Raw genomic sequence first — 18,248 nt, 5'->3', positions numbered from 1 at the left:
TGCTTTCATATCACCCCTGCATAGTCACATTCACACTATTCAGATATACTGAAATATTTTGACCAAATTTGCTAATCTGACATGCAACTAAGCTACAGCTAAGATATTTACGGCAATTACTGCTGTCTCAAAAAATAGTATTTCTTGTATTTCTTCTTTGAAGCAATTTCAAAAGTTTGGTCTAAGACAAACTTCAAGTTTACCACTCAACATGTTGTCTTTCCAAGAAGACAACATGTTGAGACAGAGCCATTGGCAGACTACAATGTGGATGGAGCACTGCTGACACTGATCACATGTGACTTCCATAAAAGTTCTAAAATGTTCTGAGAAACAATTCACAGCATGTTACAGTAATACTGTAATATATCTCTGTAGTACAAAAGTTGTCTAATTATTTCATTTTTGTAAATGAAGCAAGCAAATGCAAACAGTTGTCCTTTGCCATTAATATTGGAGGATTTTTTAACCTACAAAGCAAAATCTGAACTTTTTAAGCTTATTTGATATGTTTTCCTCATGTTAGGTGCCACATCTTCCACCCTATATTGAAGCATATTATTGGATAGAGGAATTTTGGCAATTTCTTATCCAACTTCATCAATGAATGTTGTTCTAAAGATAGTACAGGACACAAGCAAAATGAATGACTCAGCAAAGCATACAGCTTTATTTGCTGTACTATGCTTTCTGCTACCTGATTAGAAACAACTTGAACTTTATCAGATATTTTACCTTCCTTTCAAAATAACTCAGCTGTTTCAAATGTAGACACATCAATCTTTCAAAACAGCTCAAATTATTTCCTTTGAGCATGTTTATGGTAAAATATCACTTCAATTTTCTTGTAATTAACTATGGATTCTTTAACACCCACACACACAATATTACAGGATAATCTTTATCGGCAAAACAAAAAAGTAGAGACTCAAATAACTGTTTATATAATGGCAACAAACCTTAGAGAAATCTAGTCTTGGACCTGCTCATATTGGGATTTTCATTAACATTATTTTCATATTTTTCACTGTCACATTTATTTATTTGTAATAAATGTCTACTTTTAGGTTTGGTATTTGTAATAATTATTTTTAATAGCAGGGGAATACAGTTAACATCAAATGGTGCCACATACAACAGAACTTTGTGCAAAAACTGAGTGGCATACAGAAGATACACACAATAGATAATATACACAAAAGTAGATGTTCATTATTCAGGGAACACTGTCAACAAATGAATTTGCAACAAGAAAATTGGCAAATTATATAATTAAAAATAAAAGGCAAGGTAAATTAAAAATAAAAAATTAATAACAGAATGACTTCTTTCATTAACAAGGAATTACTTTTTAATGAAGTAATTATCTATTCTTGCAAATGAATTGATAATTTCAAGTGAAGTTTTTTTTAATAATTTAATATATACAATTTAACTGATAAAATAAATACTATGCTAAAAAAAGATATAAAAGGAATTCTGATGGCACAAATATTAGTATAAGCATGGTCTGTGCTTTTAACACTTGAGGATGTCACAGACATTCTCTCAGATATGCCAGACAAGCTGTACTGGCAACCTGGGCATCTAAAATGCTGATGGAATTGATATTCGGGTGACATTCAAGTCAAGTAGACCCAATTTCGGCAAAGTAAGGACAGTCTGTAACAGGCAAATCCTCTGCTTGCACCTTCACAACTGTTAGTAATCCTGAGTGTAACCTCCATGCACAAGCACACTGTGGGTGACCACCCAGGTATGAACCAACCTAAGCAGGGGTCGGAGGTGTGGAACCCACATCACATGGAGGAATGCTTCCCCTGTGTTACCAGGCAATACTAGGTGGTAGATGACTCTCATCAACCGGTGCAATACCACCACTTTGCTTATTGGAGGCTTGAAATGGCAGAACCCATGTTTAGTCTCCAGAGCTAAGTTCCGGTCAATCCTTCCCCATCCCTTCCATCATGCAGTAGGACTGATGACTTATGAGGTTATGATGAACATCGTGGCGAGATCCAATCTTCCTTACATTTTGAGGGTACAGCTCTAAAACGGTGTTTGCAGGCTGGCAGCTAGTTAGTACACCAGACCAAACCTATTGATTACTCTTTAGGAGGCTTCCGGATCAGCTAGCGTATAATCTTGTTTGTTTGTTATTTGGTTTTTAGGAGCATTAGCAACTAAGACCATATTGCTCCGTGGATATGCAGTGGTCATTCCCTAACCTTTTGGCATCCTCCGTATTTGGTGGTCACAGGCTCGAACCCCGGTCTAATCAAGAGGCGTGTGCTACGCACTGCTGCTCCTGCCCACCTGGCTACGGAGGCGCCCGTATAATCTTGCTACCTCTACTTTGCCAGATAGTGACTGGAGGCAGTCCGAGTAGTGTGTATGCGGGGGAAGGGGCATAGTCGAGGCCACATTATGTCAAGGATCTGGGTATATTCTTACCATGTGTACGACATATCCAAAAATTTCATTACTTCATACAGCATGTCCCCACCCCACTTTTTCTTACTATTGAATATACCATGAATTGTCAAACTAACAGAATAAGCTTATCTGCGAAAAGCTTAAAAGGATTAAATGTTAATGAAATGTTTTAATAGATGCCAAATATACTTGATTAAGTGTGAATAATTGTTAACATCTAGCTGTGAGTGAAAAAAAAAACTGCAGACTGAAAACTAACAAGTCTAGGATGTAAATATGTAATCATTATTACTCATCTACAGAAGCAATTTAAATACATGGTTATGTGGTTTTGAATTCTCTAAAAAATGGCAAAAATGTAAACTTCAATGTCATATATAGCTGTCTCAAATATGAATTGATTGTATGTTGTATAGATTGAATATTTTACAATTTGTTTGCTATTATTCACTACAATCTCGTGTGTATGTATCAGCAACTTCTCATCATTGGCCAAAAATAATTGTGACTATGAGGTAAACATATTAGGTCATGGTTCCTCAATATTTTCAGCAACTGATAAGAAGTCACAGATATACAGATGATACTGCACAAACATGCATGAATAAGTTGAAATATTTAGTTTATACCTGAAGACAGCCACATATGGCAAAGAAGCTTACATTTTTGGAATTTTTGGAGAATTCAGTTATATATTCCCAATCTACATGGCCAATACTTACCTAAGGAAAGCTCTATTTAGAGTTTGATTGGCTATAGGATATTCATCAACAATCCTCTGAGTAATTCTATGTTCTCGCCAATCCCTGAGTACATCAAAAGCTTCTATATTTTCTGGCAATTTGAGTAAAACGGACCAAATCAAAAATCTGAAATAGTGAAAATATAAATAACAAATATAGTAATAAGTTTTTACTAAAAACAACAGAACTATTTCATATTTATTAAGACGTTTCTGAACTCCAATGGTTCTTAGAAAATTATACCATCTCACACATTTATAAATTTCATTTATAAGTATGCACGTGTATATATGATAATGAGCATATGTATATTTGTGCAAAATATACTTATGTTCATTATCATATCCCCAATATTTTGAAAATCATAACAAGCACCAACCCTGATGAAATAACAATATATAACAAAACATCACCCTGTACAATCTTAAATCTGCCCTACTAACATAGAATACTATTCCCATATCTGGACTGATGTCCCACAAAACTTCTCTCAAGATTTCTCACTTTCACAATTCCAGGTGGAAGTTTGTTCCAACACAATTCTTCTCTGGGCAAATGAAAATTTCTCCACATCCATGCAGTAACCATCCTTTTCTATTTTAAATTTAAATCCCATTGAGTATGTATCATCCAAGAAAGAGGTATAGATGTCATCAGCATTTAGTTTGTTCAATCCATTTAAAGGCTCAAACACTTCAATCAGATTTCCTTAAAAGAGCCTAGTAGTTCCCAGAAACTGCAATTTATAAAACTCAACAAGGTAACTCTCTGATTAATCTTGCTGCTCTTCTTTGTACCTGTTCTAACAAATCTACATTCATCCTAAACTAAGGCTTCCAAAACTTTATAAAATACTCAAGATGCAGCCTAACCACTGCCTTATATACCAATGAGCCAAAACATTATGACCACCTACCTAATTTGATGTTGGTCCTCCATGTGCAGCCAAAACAGCTCGTACCCATCAAGGCATGGATGCAACAAGATTTCTAAATGTGTCTTGTGGTATCTGGTACCAACACGTAACCAGCAGATCCTTTAACTCCTGTAAGGTCCATGGTTGAGTGCCACAGTTCGGAGTTGCTGTTCCAACACAAACCACAGATGCACGATGAGATTAATGTCTGTGGAATTTGGAGGACAGGGCAATACCTGGAAGTCTTCCTAATGTTCTGCGAACCAGTCTTTAACAATCTGGGTGGTGTGGCACGGTGTATTATCCTGCTGAAAGATGGCACAGCCAGAGGGGAAGACTGTTGCCATGAAAGGGTGTACCGTGTACCTGGTCAGCAATGATGTTAAGGTAGGTGGTAGACGTCAGAGTGCCCGGCACATGGGTGACTGGACCCAGGGTATCCCAGCAGAACATTGCCCAAAGCATGACACCGCTGCCACTGGCTTGTTTTTGTACCATGGTGCACGCATCCAGGCCCCATCACTTCCCCAGGTGAAACACACACATACCCGGCCATCAACATGGTGCAACAGGAAAAGTGATTCATCGGACCAGATGACCTTCTTCCAATCACTCAAGGTCCAGTTTCGATGCTCACACCCATTGTAGGCACTGTCCCCGGTGGACCGTGGTTAGCACGAGTACTTGGAGCGGCCTGCGGCTATGCAGCCCCATTTTCAGCAGGGTTCGATGTACTGTGAGTTGTGCCACAGTTGCCTTTCTGTTGCCACGTACCATCTGGGAAAGGCTTCGCTCACCTAGAGCATCAATGAGCCGTGGTCGTCCAACACCTCGCCGGTGGTTCGAGGGTTCCCCCTCCTCGGACCACTTTCAGTAGGTGCTAACCACAGCTGACCATGAGCCATGCCGTTTCGGATATGCTCTGACCCAGTCGTCTGGCCATTACAATTTGGCCTTTGTCAAACTCTCTCAAGTCCGCTGCCTTTCCCATCTGAAGAACTAGAGTAACTCTGATTAACGGAACTCAGTATCAGGTGTTTTTTATACCGTGTCCCGACCCACACACTAGTTCACCTGCAGTTGCTTCGATTTGCATAATGACTCGCTGGTCATAATGTTTTGGCTCATCGGTGTATGACATAATAACCTGTTTGCATCTGCTGTAAAAATTACTGTGTCTGCACTGCTCAGAGAACTGCATATCAGACTGTACAATTACTCATGTTGTGTTCTTTCTCCACTACCTTGAAAACCATTCATTTGAAACATTATTCTGGGATGATCACTATATAATGCAGTACCTTGCATTTATCAATGTTAAACCCCAACTGCCACTTTTCAGCTTATCTGTCTATTTATAAATAAATAAATAAATAAATTTTCTGTTTATGCTCTGGGACAACCACACGGTCAGAGGAGTTCACAAAATAGGGAGAATACAAGATTCAGCACCATATTTAGCAGCAGTCACGGGCTTGAACCCCAGTCACTCAAGGTACTTGTACCTATGCATCCTTGCACCTTGCTGTCAAAAATCAATTTCACTTGTAACTGCTGTTAAATTTTTGTCTGTATATCTTCCCCCCAAAAACTATCAGTTTTCTGCTCCACCTAACACTACCTTTATGACTTGATGACAAAAACAACTTATTTTTTTTGACTGATTTTCTATTTAAATGTCTCACATTCCTGTAAAAACAGCCTTTCCTGTTAACAAGTAACAGACGATGCTCCTCCATGAGCCTTGCACAATTTCTCCAGGGCTTAAATGATTGATAAGTTTTCATCATGTACTTCCTCAGATTGATAAATCTTCATTATATACTTCCTCAGAATGATAAGTTTTCATCATGTCACATTTGGGCAAAATTCCAGACCACTTTCAACTTTAATCCTAACTCATGCTTTTTTCCCCTCAACATTGCTCGGCACCTGTTAAATAAATCTTCTGATCACCTATTCTTAATATCAATAGTTCCAATGATACAACATCACCTTTTTGGTCATTAAAAGATAACTTTTCTACATCATTAAATTTTGTTCCTGGCAGACACACATCTTGGTTCTATTCCAACTATTCTTTTTTTGCACAACATATTTCCCATTTCCTGATAGTGGAGCCAAAGAACCAGAAATACAATTACTGGAACATTTGTTTATTAAATAGTCCATCAAAAGAAGTAGATGTAGAAGTAGAAATAGTCCAAGTATGGAAAGAAGTAGTGATGAAGGGTCTTCTAATCCTCATTGCAGGTTTAGCATTCTTATACAAAATTTTTATTCTTCTTAAAATATTATCCTTGATGCCACACTCTCACCTGAAAGAGCACATTTCTGGGTACTTTTTTGTACGCTTTTTCAAGCTCAACGGATCCTAAATATGGTTTAGTGTTAGCTAAATCATGAAAGGAAGCCATAGGCTTTTGCTGTACTAGCCAAGAAAATAAAATGAAGTAAATAACTAAATATAAATAGAAAAATACAAAAAAAAAAAAAAAAAAAAACATATAAATAAAAAATATATAAACATAAATAAACAGAAACAAAAAAATAAATCCATAAAAATTACAGAGCAGACCTTTGATTCCCAAGCTATCAGCCTCAATTACACATGGTAATAACTTATTTCAGTAATTAACAACTTGCTGGTTCTCTAGTTTGACTCTAGTTTTGAAATCAGTTATGAAAGTGAAAATAATTTTTCTTTTTTTCAATTTATTATCCCCTCTCAGTGCCTAACAGATCTTGATCAGGTCCCCTCTAAGGTTTCTAGCTGACAGCATTCACAGGCAATATATTTGAAGAATGCAAAATGGGATGACCTGCAAGATTTCTTTTCCTTGGTCAGATTACTGTTTCAAAACTTCTGTTGTCAACGTTTGCTCAGATCGTGTCATTAAAATTATTCTTGTAGGAATGGAATCCTTTATTCCACACTCCACTTTAAAATCTCATCCTTTATCTAAACCTTGGTTTTCCAATAAATGTGCTACAGCTGTTCAAGGGAAGAATGTTGCATATCGTAATTGGCTTGTTTCCAATTCTTCAGTTTCATTTTCTGCCTACATCAAAGCTCGTAACAATTGTAAAGCAGTTATTAATCAGTCAAAACTAGATTTTGAACAGGCTAAGAGTAGAAAACTTGCTTCTAGCCCTAATGGTAGCCAGGCATTCTGGTCTCTTGTCAAAGCTATTGGCAGCAACTTTTGTCGATCTCTGTCAAAACCAGATGGTTCTGTTGTCACTTCAGCCAAGGCTAAAGCTGACCTACTAGCAGCGCATTTTTCTTCCAACTGATGTATTAATGATCTTGGTAAAACACCTCCCACCATTCCCAACAAGCTCCATTCAATGCCTCCAGTTGTCTTCCATTAAAAGGAGGTCAGAAGTCAGAGGTTAAAGGGAGTTCAGTGTTGGGCCCACTGTTGTTTTGTATATATATCAATGATATTGATGAAGGTATATCAGGCTTAGTGTTGACGTTTGCAGATGATACAAAAGGTTTGCAGGGTTGTTAATGACAGTAATGGCAGTGTGCTACTGCAACAGGATCTAGAAAAGCTAGACAGATGGGCTGAGAAGTGGCAAATGAAGTTTAACATTGACAAATGCAAAGTACTGCATATGAGTAGAAGTAACTCCAGCAGAACGTACCAACCGTGTGGTACTACATTTAGGGTGGTATAAAATGAAAAAGACCTGGGAGTGATTGTGCAGTCAGATATGAAGTTTTCTGAGCAATGCAGACAGGCTGCCAGAGCAGGTCATGGGGTAATGTTAATGATATACAGGAATTTTGCTAGCAGGGAAAAGGAGGTGATTATCTCTTTGTATAAGGCAATGATCAGGCCACACCTTGAATACTGCGTACAGGTCTGGAGGCCTCATTTTAGTAAGGATGTAGAGTGGCTTGAGCATGTACAGAGAAGGGCAACAAGGTTGGCGCGGGGAATGAAGGAGGTCCTGTTACCAAGAAAGGCTTAAGTTCTGCAAACTGCAACAAATGAAAACTAGACACCTGCGAGGTGATCTGACTGATCTGTATAAGGCCTTGAATGGGTTGAGCACACTGAATTCTGATGGGATTCTTCCACTTGCTCAGATTACGAACCTGAGGGGGAATAAATTCAAATTGAGGAAAGACAGTTGTAGAATAGATGTGCGGAAATTTGCCTTTAGCCAGCAGGTGGTTAATTGTTGGGACAAACTTCCATCTGTTGTTGTGGAAGTTGATAGCTTAAATAAATTCAAGGCAGAACTGGACAAACCTTTAAAGGGAATGGTTGTGTGAAATTGTCTGTTGTTTTTTTTTTGGCTGATGCTGATAAGCTCATACACTTGTTTCTTGCATCACATGCCTCTATTACTATTACCATCTGTACTTTCAATATTACTTATTTCATACTGCTGAGCTTCAGTCACCCACAGCCTCTATCAGCTTTATTTCCCTTTTTATACATATTGATACAATTAATGCCTTACTCCAATTTTCTGGAACTTTTTCTTCAGAGATTGACTGTTATTTTTGTTATTATTGTTATTTGTTTTAGGAGCATTAGCAACTAAGGCCATATTTCCCCGGGATATGCGGTGGTCATTCCCTGACCTTTCTGCATCCTCCGTATTTGGTGGTGACGGGCTCGAACCCCGGTCTAATCAAGAAGCGTGTGCTATGAACTGCTGCTCCTTCCCACCTGGCTATGGAGGCACCTAGAGAGATTGACTGCTGGATAATGTGATATACCCATTGCAACATTTCTTCCTTCAGCTTACAGCATTCAGGTAAACTTTTAATTTTAATTTTCACCAAAATTTGCTGTCTTTTCTACCTCAACAATAGAAACAGTTTTGAAATTTTCTCTCAATTCATTCCTTTTCTCTTCTTCAGTAAATACTTTGGTCATTTAGCAAATCACCAAAGTATTTATCCCATACTTTAAAATATCTTTTCTGTTCAAATTTCGCCCTCACAATTTCTGATTACTTTAGTTGAGATTATTTCCCTGTTCTGAAAAATCTTATATTTGTATTTACTGGTGTGATGCAAACGGGCCTATATTTATTCTGTATTACTTTTGTGAAATGAGTAAGTAAATGAAATGTCCACCAATCATTACATATCTAAGTTGGGTTAAATTTTTTTAATGCAGAACAGTATTTATCTATTCATTTAACCTGCACATTAAGAAAATGCCTTTACAAACAGATCTTAAGTCTGCCAATCAACTGCAACAGGTAACCCTGTATAAAGCATACTAGGTACTTACTAGTACCTAGTATACTTTAATTATGTATTAACTCCAAATAAAATATATTTGGAGTTAATTTTTTTTATATTACCTTTATATTTAAATTATTTTATATTTTTATTTTATATACTCAGTTTCAGTTAAATTAATAAGCATACCTAGAATGATCTGGATATCGCTGATATTTCCTCAGAATTGTATCAAACTGACCTAAAGTCTGGAGCTCTGCTTTTTTCTGAAATATATAAATTTATAATTAACATTAAGGTCATAATCCTTATAGAGGATAACTCACTTACTATGCAATCCATTAGCCACTCTGATGCCATAGTTACCTTGGTACACTATGGCAACAGACCATGTAATGTTATCCAATATGAAATCAGATATTTTCAAACAGGCAATAGAAACTAGTTCTGTTGTGAAAGTTGTGGATTTGAGGAGCAGCACAGCATTTATTAGTGCAATGTGCAACATGGGCTTTTCCTTAGAAAACTGTGTTCACTTTGAAACATCACCATGTATTAAAATCATTTTTTGTAATGTGCAGAGATATTCAATAATAATATTCAAAGAAGATAACCATTCTTCACACTGTGCAGCACTTTCAGAAAACAAATAGTGTGAATGACTGCAAACAAAACTGAAAGTTAACAGTTTTGGCAGAATATAAATTGTAGAAGGTTGCGATTAAATTAATCAAATGTGTTTTTTTTTTTTTTTTTTTTTTTTTTTGTAATATATGTTTTTGCTTTGATAACTGGGTTGCATTTTAATTAGATAACCCTATATATATAAATAAACAAATAAACAGTATTTTGTACACTTAAATTATGTGATTTAACAATTTATATTTTCAAACTACGATTTTTCTTTTATTTTTGATGCTCGTATTCAAGAAAAAATCCATCTTCACCTGAAATCCCTTGTGACAAAAAGTTAAAACCAGGAACATCTTTTCAAAGTAGCCACAGAGACGTTTCAGCCAACAATGGATACATTTATAGAAGCCATTTTTGAAGAGCATATCTGTTGCCTTTGAAAACCTGACCCAGTCTCCCAACTGCTTGCAAAACAGGACCTCAAGAATGAAAATAGGATTTAATCTGAAGAAGGGGGGGGGGGGGTAAGAATGAAAATAGGATTTAATCTGAAGGGGGGGAAGGTTAGGAGATATGGTGGTCTTAGATAATTCAAAGCCACACTGGCTTGCCAATCTATACAGCAGCAAGAATTTGAGGTATTGCATTAAGAGTAGGAGACCGGCAGAATTACTTAACAAGTACAGGTCACTGTTGAACAAAAGCTGAGAATTAGGGTTGAATTTGAAAGTGTCTGCAATTCTGCCCAGACACGATAGGAGGGAGTATATGATGAGAGCCTTGTCGATCAATTCGGCCCTGGAAAGATTGTGCAAGGCTCAAGGGGTAGAATTTTTTTCAGCCTGGACTGTACTTGTTAACAGGAGAGATTGCTTCTACAGGGATGGGATACACTTAAATAGAAAGGGTGCAAGAATATTTGCTGATGCTATCGAGGCAGTGTTAGGTGGGTCGGAAAACTGCTAGCTTGGGGGGAGACAAAGACCAATAGATTAACAGTAGCCACTGGCAGAGGTGAAAGATATTCTTGCACTGCTTCTATTAGAATGAGCAGAAGCCTGAAAAACAAGATGCATGGTATTTCAGAGACTGCTGGGAGCCATTGCGGTACAAGTAAACACATGGGTTGTGTTAGGGTAGCTAAGAATAGAAACAGGTGCAGGTATACTTGCGTGTACACCAATGCTAGGAGTTTAGTAAATAAATTTGATGAATTTGAGGTATTGCTCAAAACATCAAAGGCAGATATTGTTGGGATATCAGAGACGTGGTGTCACACAGATATAAGGGATGCAGAACTGCAATTTGGGGAGTACAACGTCTACAGAAAGGATAGACAGGATAGGAAGGGGGGAGGGATTATGCTATTAGTTAAGAAACAAATAAAAACCAAGGAAGTGAAGCCAGTCGACATCGCTGGACAGTGCAGTGTTGAGTCAGTTTGGTGTGACATAAGCATTGGGAGATCAAAATTGAGAGTAGGAGTGTGCTATAGGCCTAATGACTCTGATGAGTATAATAAGGAACTGTACAGGGAAATAGAGTGGGCCAGTAAATCAGAGAGTCTTATAATGGGATATTTCAATTTCCCAGATATTGACTGGAATTTGGGGGCTGGTTACTCACACACTAGCAGGGCTTTTGTGGATTTATTGGATGATTGTTTTCTACATCAGCATGTTCGGGAGGCAACTAGAGGGAGGAATACTCTTGATTTGATTATCAGCAGTGATTCTTCATGCATTAAGAATCTGCAGATAAATGAACCACTAGGTGGCAGTGATCACAGTGTGCTGAAGTGGGATTTACTCAAAGAGGTAACTACCATTAGGGGTAAAGGGAAGGGTTATTGCTTCCGTAAAGGCGACTACGATGGACTGAGACAGTATTTAAATTCTATACAGTGGGACCAACTGATGATGTTACCAACAGCAAATTCAAAATGGGAAGCATTCAAAGAACTTATCTTGGAAGCTACTTGGCTTTACATACCAACTAAGAAATATTGTTCAAGGTTTAGGCCAAAATGGATGTCAGATGAACTAATGAGGCATATGGCAGAGAAGAAAAATGCATGGGATACTTACAAATTAACACATGACACAGAAGCCTATGATAGATACAAGTTGATATGCAACCAAGTTACAAAGGAGGTTAGGCAGGCGAAGGCAGATTACGAGAAATCTTTGGCAAGGGATGCAAAGAAAAACAGCAAAGAGTTCTTTACTTATGTAAACTCTAGAAGGAAGGGGATGAATCAGATTGGTCCACTTGATATTGATGGGTCAACTGTTGATGATCCTGCTCAGGTAGATAACAAACTAAATGAATATTTTGCATCGACATTCACACATGAGGAGTTATTCAGCAAGGGGAATGCCAGAGGTGTATTCAACTCTAGCAGTGAGCTACAGAATCTTGAAATAACTGGGCTTAAAGTGGAGGAGAAACTGTTGAAGATAAACACAAGAAAGGCACCCGGGGTGGATGGGATCTATCCAGTTATATTAAAGGAGGCAGCAAAGGAAGTAAGCAAACCCTTAGCCATAATTATGAGAGCTTCCTTGGACTCAGGGGAGGTACCCATAGACTGGAAATGTGCAAATGTGACCCCAATTCACAAAGGAGGATCAAAGGCTGACACAAGTAATTATAGACCTGTGAGCTTAACTTCTGTTCCAGGAAAATTAATGGAGGCACTGGTTAAAGAAGCACTGCAGAATCATTTAGACAAGACTTCAGTTATAGCTGGGACACAGCATGGTTTTGTTAAGGGGAAGTCTTGCCTGACCAACTTGATTGGATACTATGATGCAGTCACAAAAGAACTGGATGCAGGGAATAACTTTGATATTATATACTTGGATCTTAGAAAGGCTTTTGATACTGTTGCACATGGAAGACTGCTACACAAATTGGAGCAGTGTGACATTGGAGGCAAATTGCTGCTATGGATAAAGGGGTGGTTGAGGGGGAGAAGACAGAGAGTGGTAATCAATGGACACTGCTCATCGTGGACTAATGTTATTAGTGGAGTCCCTCAGGGCTCAGTGTTGGGTCCATTATTGTTTTCTGTATTTATAAATGATATTGATGATGGTATATCAAGCTTAATGTCCAAGTTTGCAGATGATACAAAGGTTGGCAGGGTTGTCAAGGACACTACTGACACTATGCTGCTGCAACAGGATCTGGAAAGGTTGAGCAGATGGGCTGAGAGGTGGCAAATGAAGTTTAACATTGACAAATGTAAAGTACTACACATGGGAAACAGCAACCCCAGGGCAACGTATCAACTCTGTGGTACTACACTGACAGTGGTAGAGAATGAAAGGGACTTGGGGGTGATTGTGCAGGCAGATATGAAGTTCTCTGAGCAGTGCAGACGGGCTGCAAGAGTAGCTCATGGAGTATTGTCAATGATATACAGGAATTTTTCCAGCAGGGATAAGGAGGTGATTATTCCATTGTATAAGGCAATGGTCAGGCCACACCTAGAGTACTGTATACAGGTCTGGAGGCCTCATTTCAAGAAGGATGTAGAGCTGCTGGAACGAGTACAGAGAAGGGCAACAAGATTAGTGAATGGAACAAAGGGGTGCTCTTACGAAGAAAGGCTTAAGTTTTGCAAATTACAGTGTCTGGAGGCTAGGCACCAGCGAGGTGATCTGATAGAGGTGTATAAAGCCTTGAATGGTTTAAGCATGCTCAATGCTGATGGGATTCTTCCTCTAGCTCAGAAAAATCACCTGAGAGGGCATAAATTCAAATTGAGGAAAGACAGATGTAGGATAGACGTGCGGAAATTTGCCTTTAGCCAGCGGGTGGTTGGTTGGTGGAACAGACTCCCATCCCTTGTGGTGGAGGTTGATAGCCTAAATAAGTTTAAGGCTCAGCTGGACAGGTATTTTGAACGAACAGAGGGGTGAAGTGGAAGTGGGGTTTTTTTTTGGTTGATGCTGCATAAGCTTGCTTTCTTGCATCAAATGCCTCTACTAATGCTAATGCTAATCAGAGCAACAATGCATTATGGTTAGCATTCCATTTCTCATTCATCATTCAATTTTTCCTGATAGTTATATACAAATAAGACAGATTGGAGAAATGTCTGATAGTGGTCTTGTTCTTTTGAATATAATTGACGATCATACCATTCTGGCTCCATAAAACAGATAGCATGAGTTTTCAGCAGATGGCTGCACCCACTAGAGGTGCAGCCATCTGGGGTGGTAACTAAGGCTTACAATACCGGTCAAAATCTTAATACCGGTATTTCAGTATTTTTAATTTTTGAAACTGGGATGCCAGTATTCCAAAAACAAACATTTTTCTCAATACATTTTGATGACAATTAGGTGCAATAAAGTAAAAAAAAAAAAGTACTGTAATTACTTGAATTCATGTTTTAAATAAACTTTTATTGCAATAATAAATATTCTGAAAAAATCATTAAAATACAGTTATTCTAAAAACAAAAAAAATACATATTGTTACTGCAAAGTTTAGTTATGTTTAAGCATCCACACTACCTGTCCGAATAAAGTGAGCTCTTAAGAAACATAAGCAATCAATAGTATGATCGTTTAAAATAGATCTAATTTGGTACATACAGTATTTGAAGTCCAGAATAGAATCCAAAAGGGCGGAAGAAAACGCCCTTTTGGATTCTATTCTGGTATATTATCACGACTGAGATAATCGTGAACGATCTCAGTCCATATTTTCTGGCTTTGAACTTTTTTAGCAAAAATAGTTAAAAGTATCTCATTAATTTCGGACTCAAGTTCATCTTTTAAAATCTCATTGGAGTCAGGCAATTTCTTATTTTGGAAAGAATTTGCAGAACACTGATGTTCTGTTCCATGTTGGTCTTCCATGGTTGAATTATGTTCATCATTTTCTGAAGGAGAAAGACGTTTTATTAAGCGAAGTATAATTTTCACTACAGTATCTTTACTGAGTCTGGGAGAGAGCAAAGAGTGGGGGTAAGGAATAAAGAAGAGAGCAAAGAGTGGGGATAAGGAATAAATTAGAGAGCAAAGAGTGCAGTTAAGGAATTCTTCACATATATAAATGCAAAGAACAGAAGGACAAATCAGATGGGACCCTTATGTAATGGATGTGGGATAGTATTAGATAACATAGCTAAATTTGCAGATGAACTCAACAGTTACTTTGCATCGATATTTACATTAAAAAAACCCTTTGTGTCAATGAGATATTATGGAAGTGAAGTTGAAAAAAATGTAATTAATGATGTTGAAATTTCAAATGATTATTTAACGAGAAATTTCGCGCCTACAAGCGAGTAAGGCTCCTGTGGTTGATGGCATATACCCTATAATTGGCAGCAAGTGAGTACACTGAATCATTAAGGCTAGTTATGAGAGCATCACTAGACAGGAGAGATTCTGTTGGATTGTATAAATTGGAACATAAAGGCGGTTCTAGGAGTGTAATGGGAAATTACCGACCGGCCAGTCTAACTTCAGTAGTAGGAAAAATCGTGGAGGCAATGATAAATTTAGATGGAAATGGAATCCTGTAGGATACACAGCATGGTTTTGTAAAGGGAAAATCATGTTTAACAAATCTAGTTAGCCATTTTGACAGGTCACTTGTGAGCTGGATTTATGGAATAATTTCGACATGTTTATTTGGATTTCAGCAAAGCATTTGACTCAGTCCCACATGAGTGGTTACTTTATAAGTTGGAGCAGGCTGGAATCATAGGGAAAATCCTTAGATGGATAGCACAATGGCTTGAGGGCACCAGGCAGAGGGTTATGATAAATGGTTATTCCTCAGACTGGGTTAATATAAGTAGTGGGGTTCTCCAAGGATCAGTATTGGGACCACTGTTGTTTTTGATTGTCTTAAATGACATCTATGAAGGGATGGAGGACGTTAGGTCTAAACTTGCAGATGATGTGAAGATCAGTAGAGTAGTTAATGATCGCCGCCAAGCAGAGCTTCTTCAGAGTGACCTAGATAGACTTCCGGGATGGTCAGAAAAGTGGCAGCTATGCTTTAATTCAGCAAAATGCAAGGTCTTAAACTTGGGGAACAGTAACTCCAAAATAACTTATACACTTGGTGGAGTTGAACTAAAGTAGTGGAGGAACGGGACTTGGGAGTTACGATATAGTCAGACATGAAGTTGTCCGAGGACAGGTTGCAATGTTGCATAGTGTCCTATCAATGATTTATCGAACATTTGCAAGTAGAGATAACGACGTCATAAACACATAAAGGTGATTTTATAACCTTTATGTGATTAAATTAAAAACAATTATTTTTTTTAAATTAGTACCGAAAAACCGGTATTTTTTGTATCAATACCGAAAAAAAAAAATGACTGGGTATCCCGGTATTGTAAGCCCTAGTGGTAACTGAGAATAATTCCACTATCTGGAAGGTTCCATAGTTTCAGGGAAGAAGTGATGCCAGGTCTCAGCCAGTGAGGTGAACCCATGTCATTAGTTGGGAAAGAAGTCATTCTTGTCAGTTTTGTACATGGGAAAAATAGTCATTCTACACGATTCTGCTTTTGCATCTTCTAAAAAGAACAATCAAAAAATCTGCCAATGTTCATCATAACCAAAGAAGATACAGTGGCAAGAAATCACATACACGATAAATCCATCAGAGTACAGTATTTGCATCACAGAAAAAATACTCAAATGGACCTCATGAGCCATTTTGCAAACTGCTACACAATAGTTTCTCAATGACAAATAACCCTCTCCCCTTTTACAGTCTCCTCCATGACAGCATTGTTGGGTGACTTGGAATTTCTGCATCATGAACATCCTTACTTGAACTGCAACATTACAGAATGGACAATCTTCCCCATATACTTCTTTCATCTCTCTCTCTCCCATAAATTCTTTTAGGTTTTCTTTCCTTGGAAATAAGAAGCAGATGATGGATCTACAATTCACTATGTCTGTGGTTACAGTTCCCTCTGTTGTGGGTGCTGTAACAAGATGGGAAAGCTGTCAAAAAGTGTGTACCTGCTCCACGATAATGCCCCTGTGCATTCCTCGATGCTGCAGTGAGGTGTGCCTAGAATGTGGGTTTGTAGATTTGATTTCCCAAATCTACCTTATTTCCTTGATCTTATTTAGGAGCACTTTTTTAGGAGCATTAGCAACTAAGGCCATATTGCTCCGGGGATATACGGTGGTCATTCCCTGCCTTTCCGCATCCTCCGTATTACCCTCGGATTTCTTCCTCTTTCCTGCCCTGAGGTCTGTTCTTCATGGAAAACACTTTGCTGCTGATGATGAGGTGATTTCTGTTGCTGACTTGTGGCTTGAAGGACAGTAAGAGAACTACAAAACTAGCCTGCAAAAGGGTATTGAGAGGTGGCAAAAATGTGTAATTCTATTTAGTGACTACATTGAAAAAGTATAAAATATGGTGTTTGTTTCAACCTTTGATCACAACTACTTTTGGATGAATACAAATCTTTTTTGAACTCCGCACCCTTGTACGTTGTGCATGAAAAAAAAAAAAAAAAAAAAATCCACAATAACTGTGGGGGGTTGGTATTGGGATTGGCTCCTGGGACTTGCTAATTGCAGCTTTGATTGAAGAAGTCTTAAAGAATTCCTCTCTTCTCTGAAGAGGATCTGAATTCAGACTTCTCCAAAAGAATGACAAGTAGTGAACCCTCTTTACCTCATAAAATGCAAGAAAATAATGGTCAATTACAAAGCACGTTTCTGTCAATCACAGTAATAATTTTTTGGCAAATACCAATGCCAGAAATCTCATTAATTATATATACCTAATTTAATTTTTAAATTTACTTCAGATTTTCATGTACCTCTTTACCTAATGTGTTTTTCATAATACAGATTACAGCACAAGTAAGATATAGACTCATTCTATATGCATAATGAGCAAATTGGGTTTCATACTTAGTGCTGTTTTTTATTGTTTGTTATTTGGTTTTTAGGAGCATTAGCAACTAAGGCATATTGCTCCGGGGATATACGGTGGTCATTCCCTGACCTTTCCGCATCCTCCGTATTTGGTGGTCATGGGCTCGAACCCCGGTCTAATCAAGAAGCGTGTGCTACACGCTACTGCTGCTCCTGCCCACCTGGCTATAGAGGCGCCTATACTTAGTGCATCGATCTTATATTGTGGAGGTGCTTCATAAGTTGCCTTGGTACGGCACTAATCTAAGTAAGAAGTACTGCTGTAATGGAGAAGTATATTTCTATTTATTTTAAGTGTATGCCACTATCTATATACCAGAGTTTTTTAGTATCTTTTTTAGTATCTCATT

At 37.8% G+C, this 18,248-nt stretch overlaps 1 protein-coding gene across 1 annotated transcript in view; it reads right to left on the bottom strand.

The window, feature by feature from the left end:
• The window catches only part of LOC150082529 (TBC1 domain family member 31-like), a 70,676-nt gene that overhangs the window by 6,016 nt on the left and 46,412 nt on the right, over positions 1–18,248 (bottom strand). The window contains exons 10-11 of the mRNA XM_090377830.1: positions 9,503–9,579; positions 3,159–3,305 (exon numbers count right to left, since the gene is read on the bottom strand). Coding sequence (XP_090233956.1) covers positions 3,159–3,305; positions 9,503–9,579 — 224 coding nt within the window. The remainder of the gene's footprint in view (positions 1–3,158; positions 3,306–9,502; positions 9,580–18,248) is intronic.

This window comes from Mastigoproctus giganteus, chromosome 7, assembly GCF_048544385.1.
Source record: "Mastigoproctus giganteus isolate SK-2022 chromosome 7, ASM4854438v1, whole genome shotgun sequence".
NCBI lineage: Eukaryota > Metazoa > Arthropoda > Arachnida > Uropygi > Thelyphonidae > Mastigoproctus > Mastigoproctus giganteus.
Note: the sequence above shows the minus strand (reverse complement) of the source record. Positions and strands in the feature narration are given on the sequence as shown.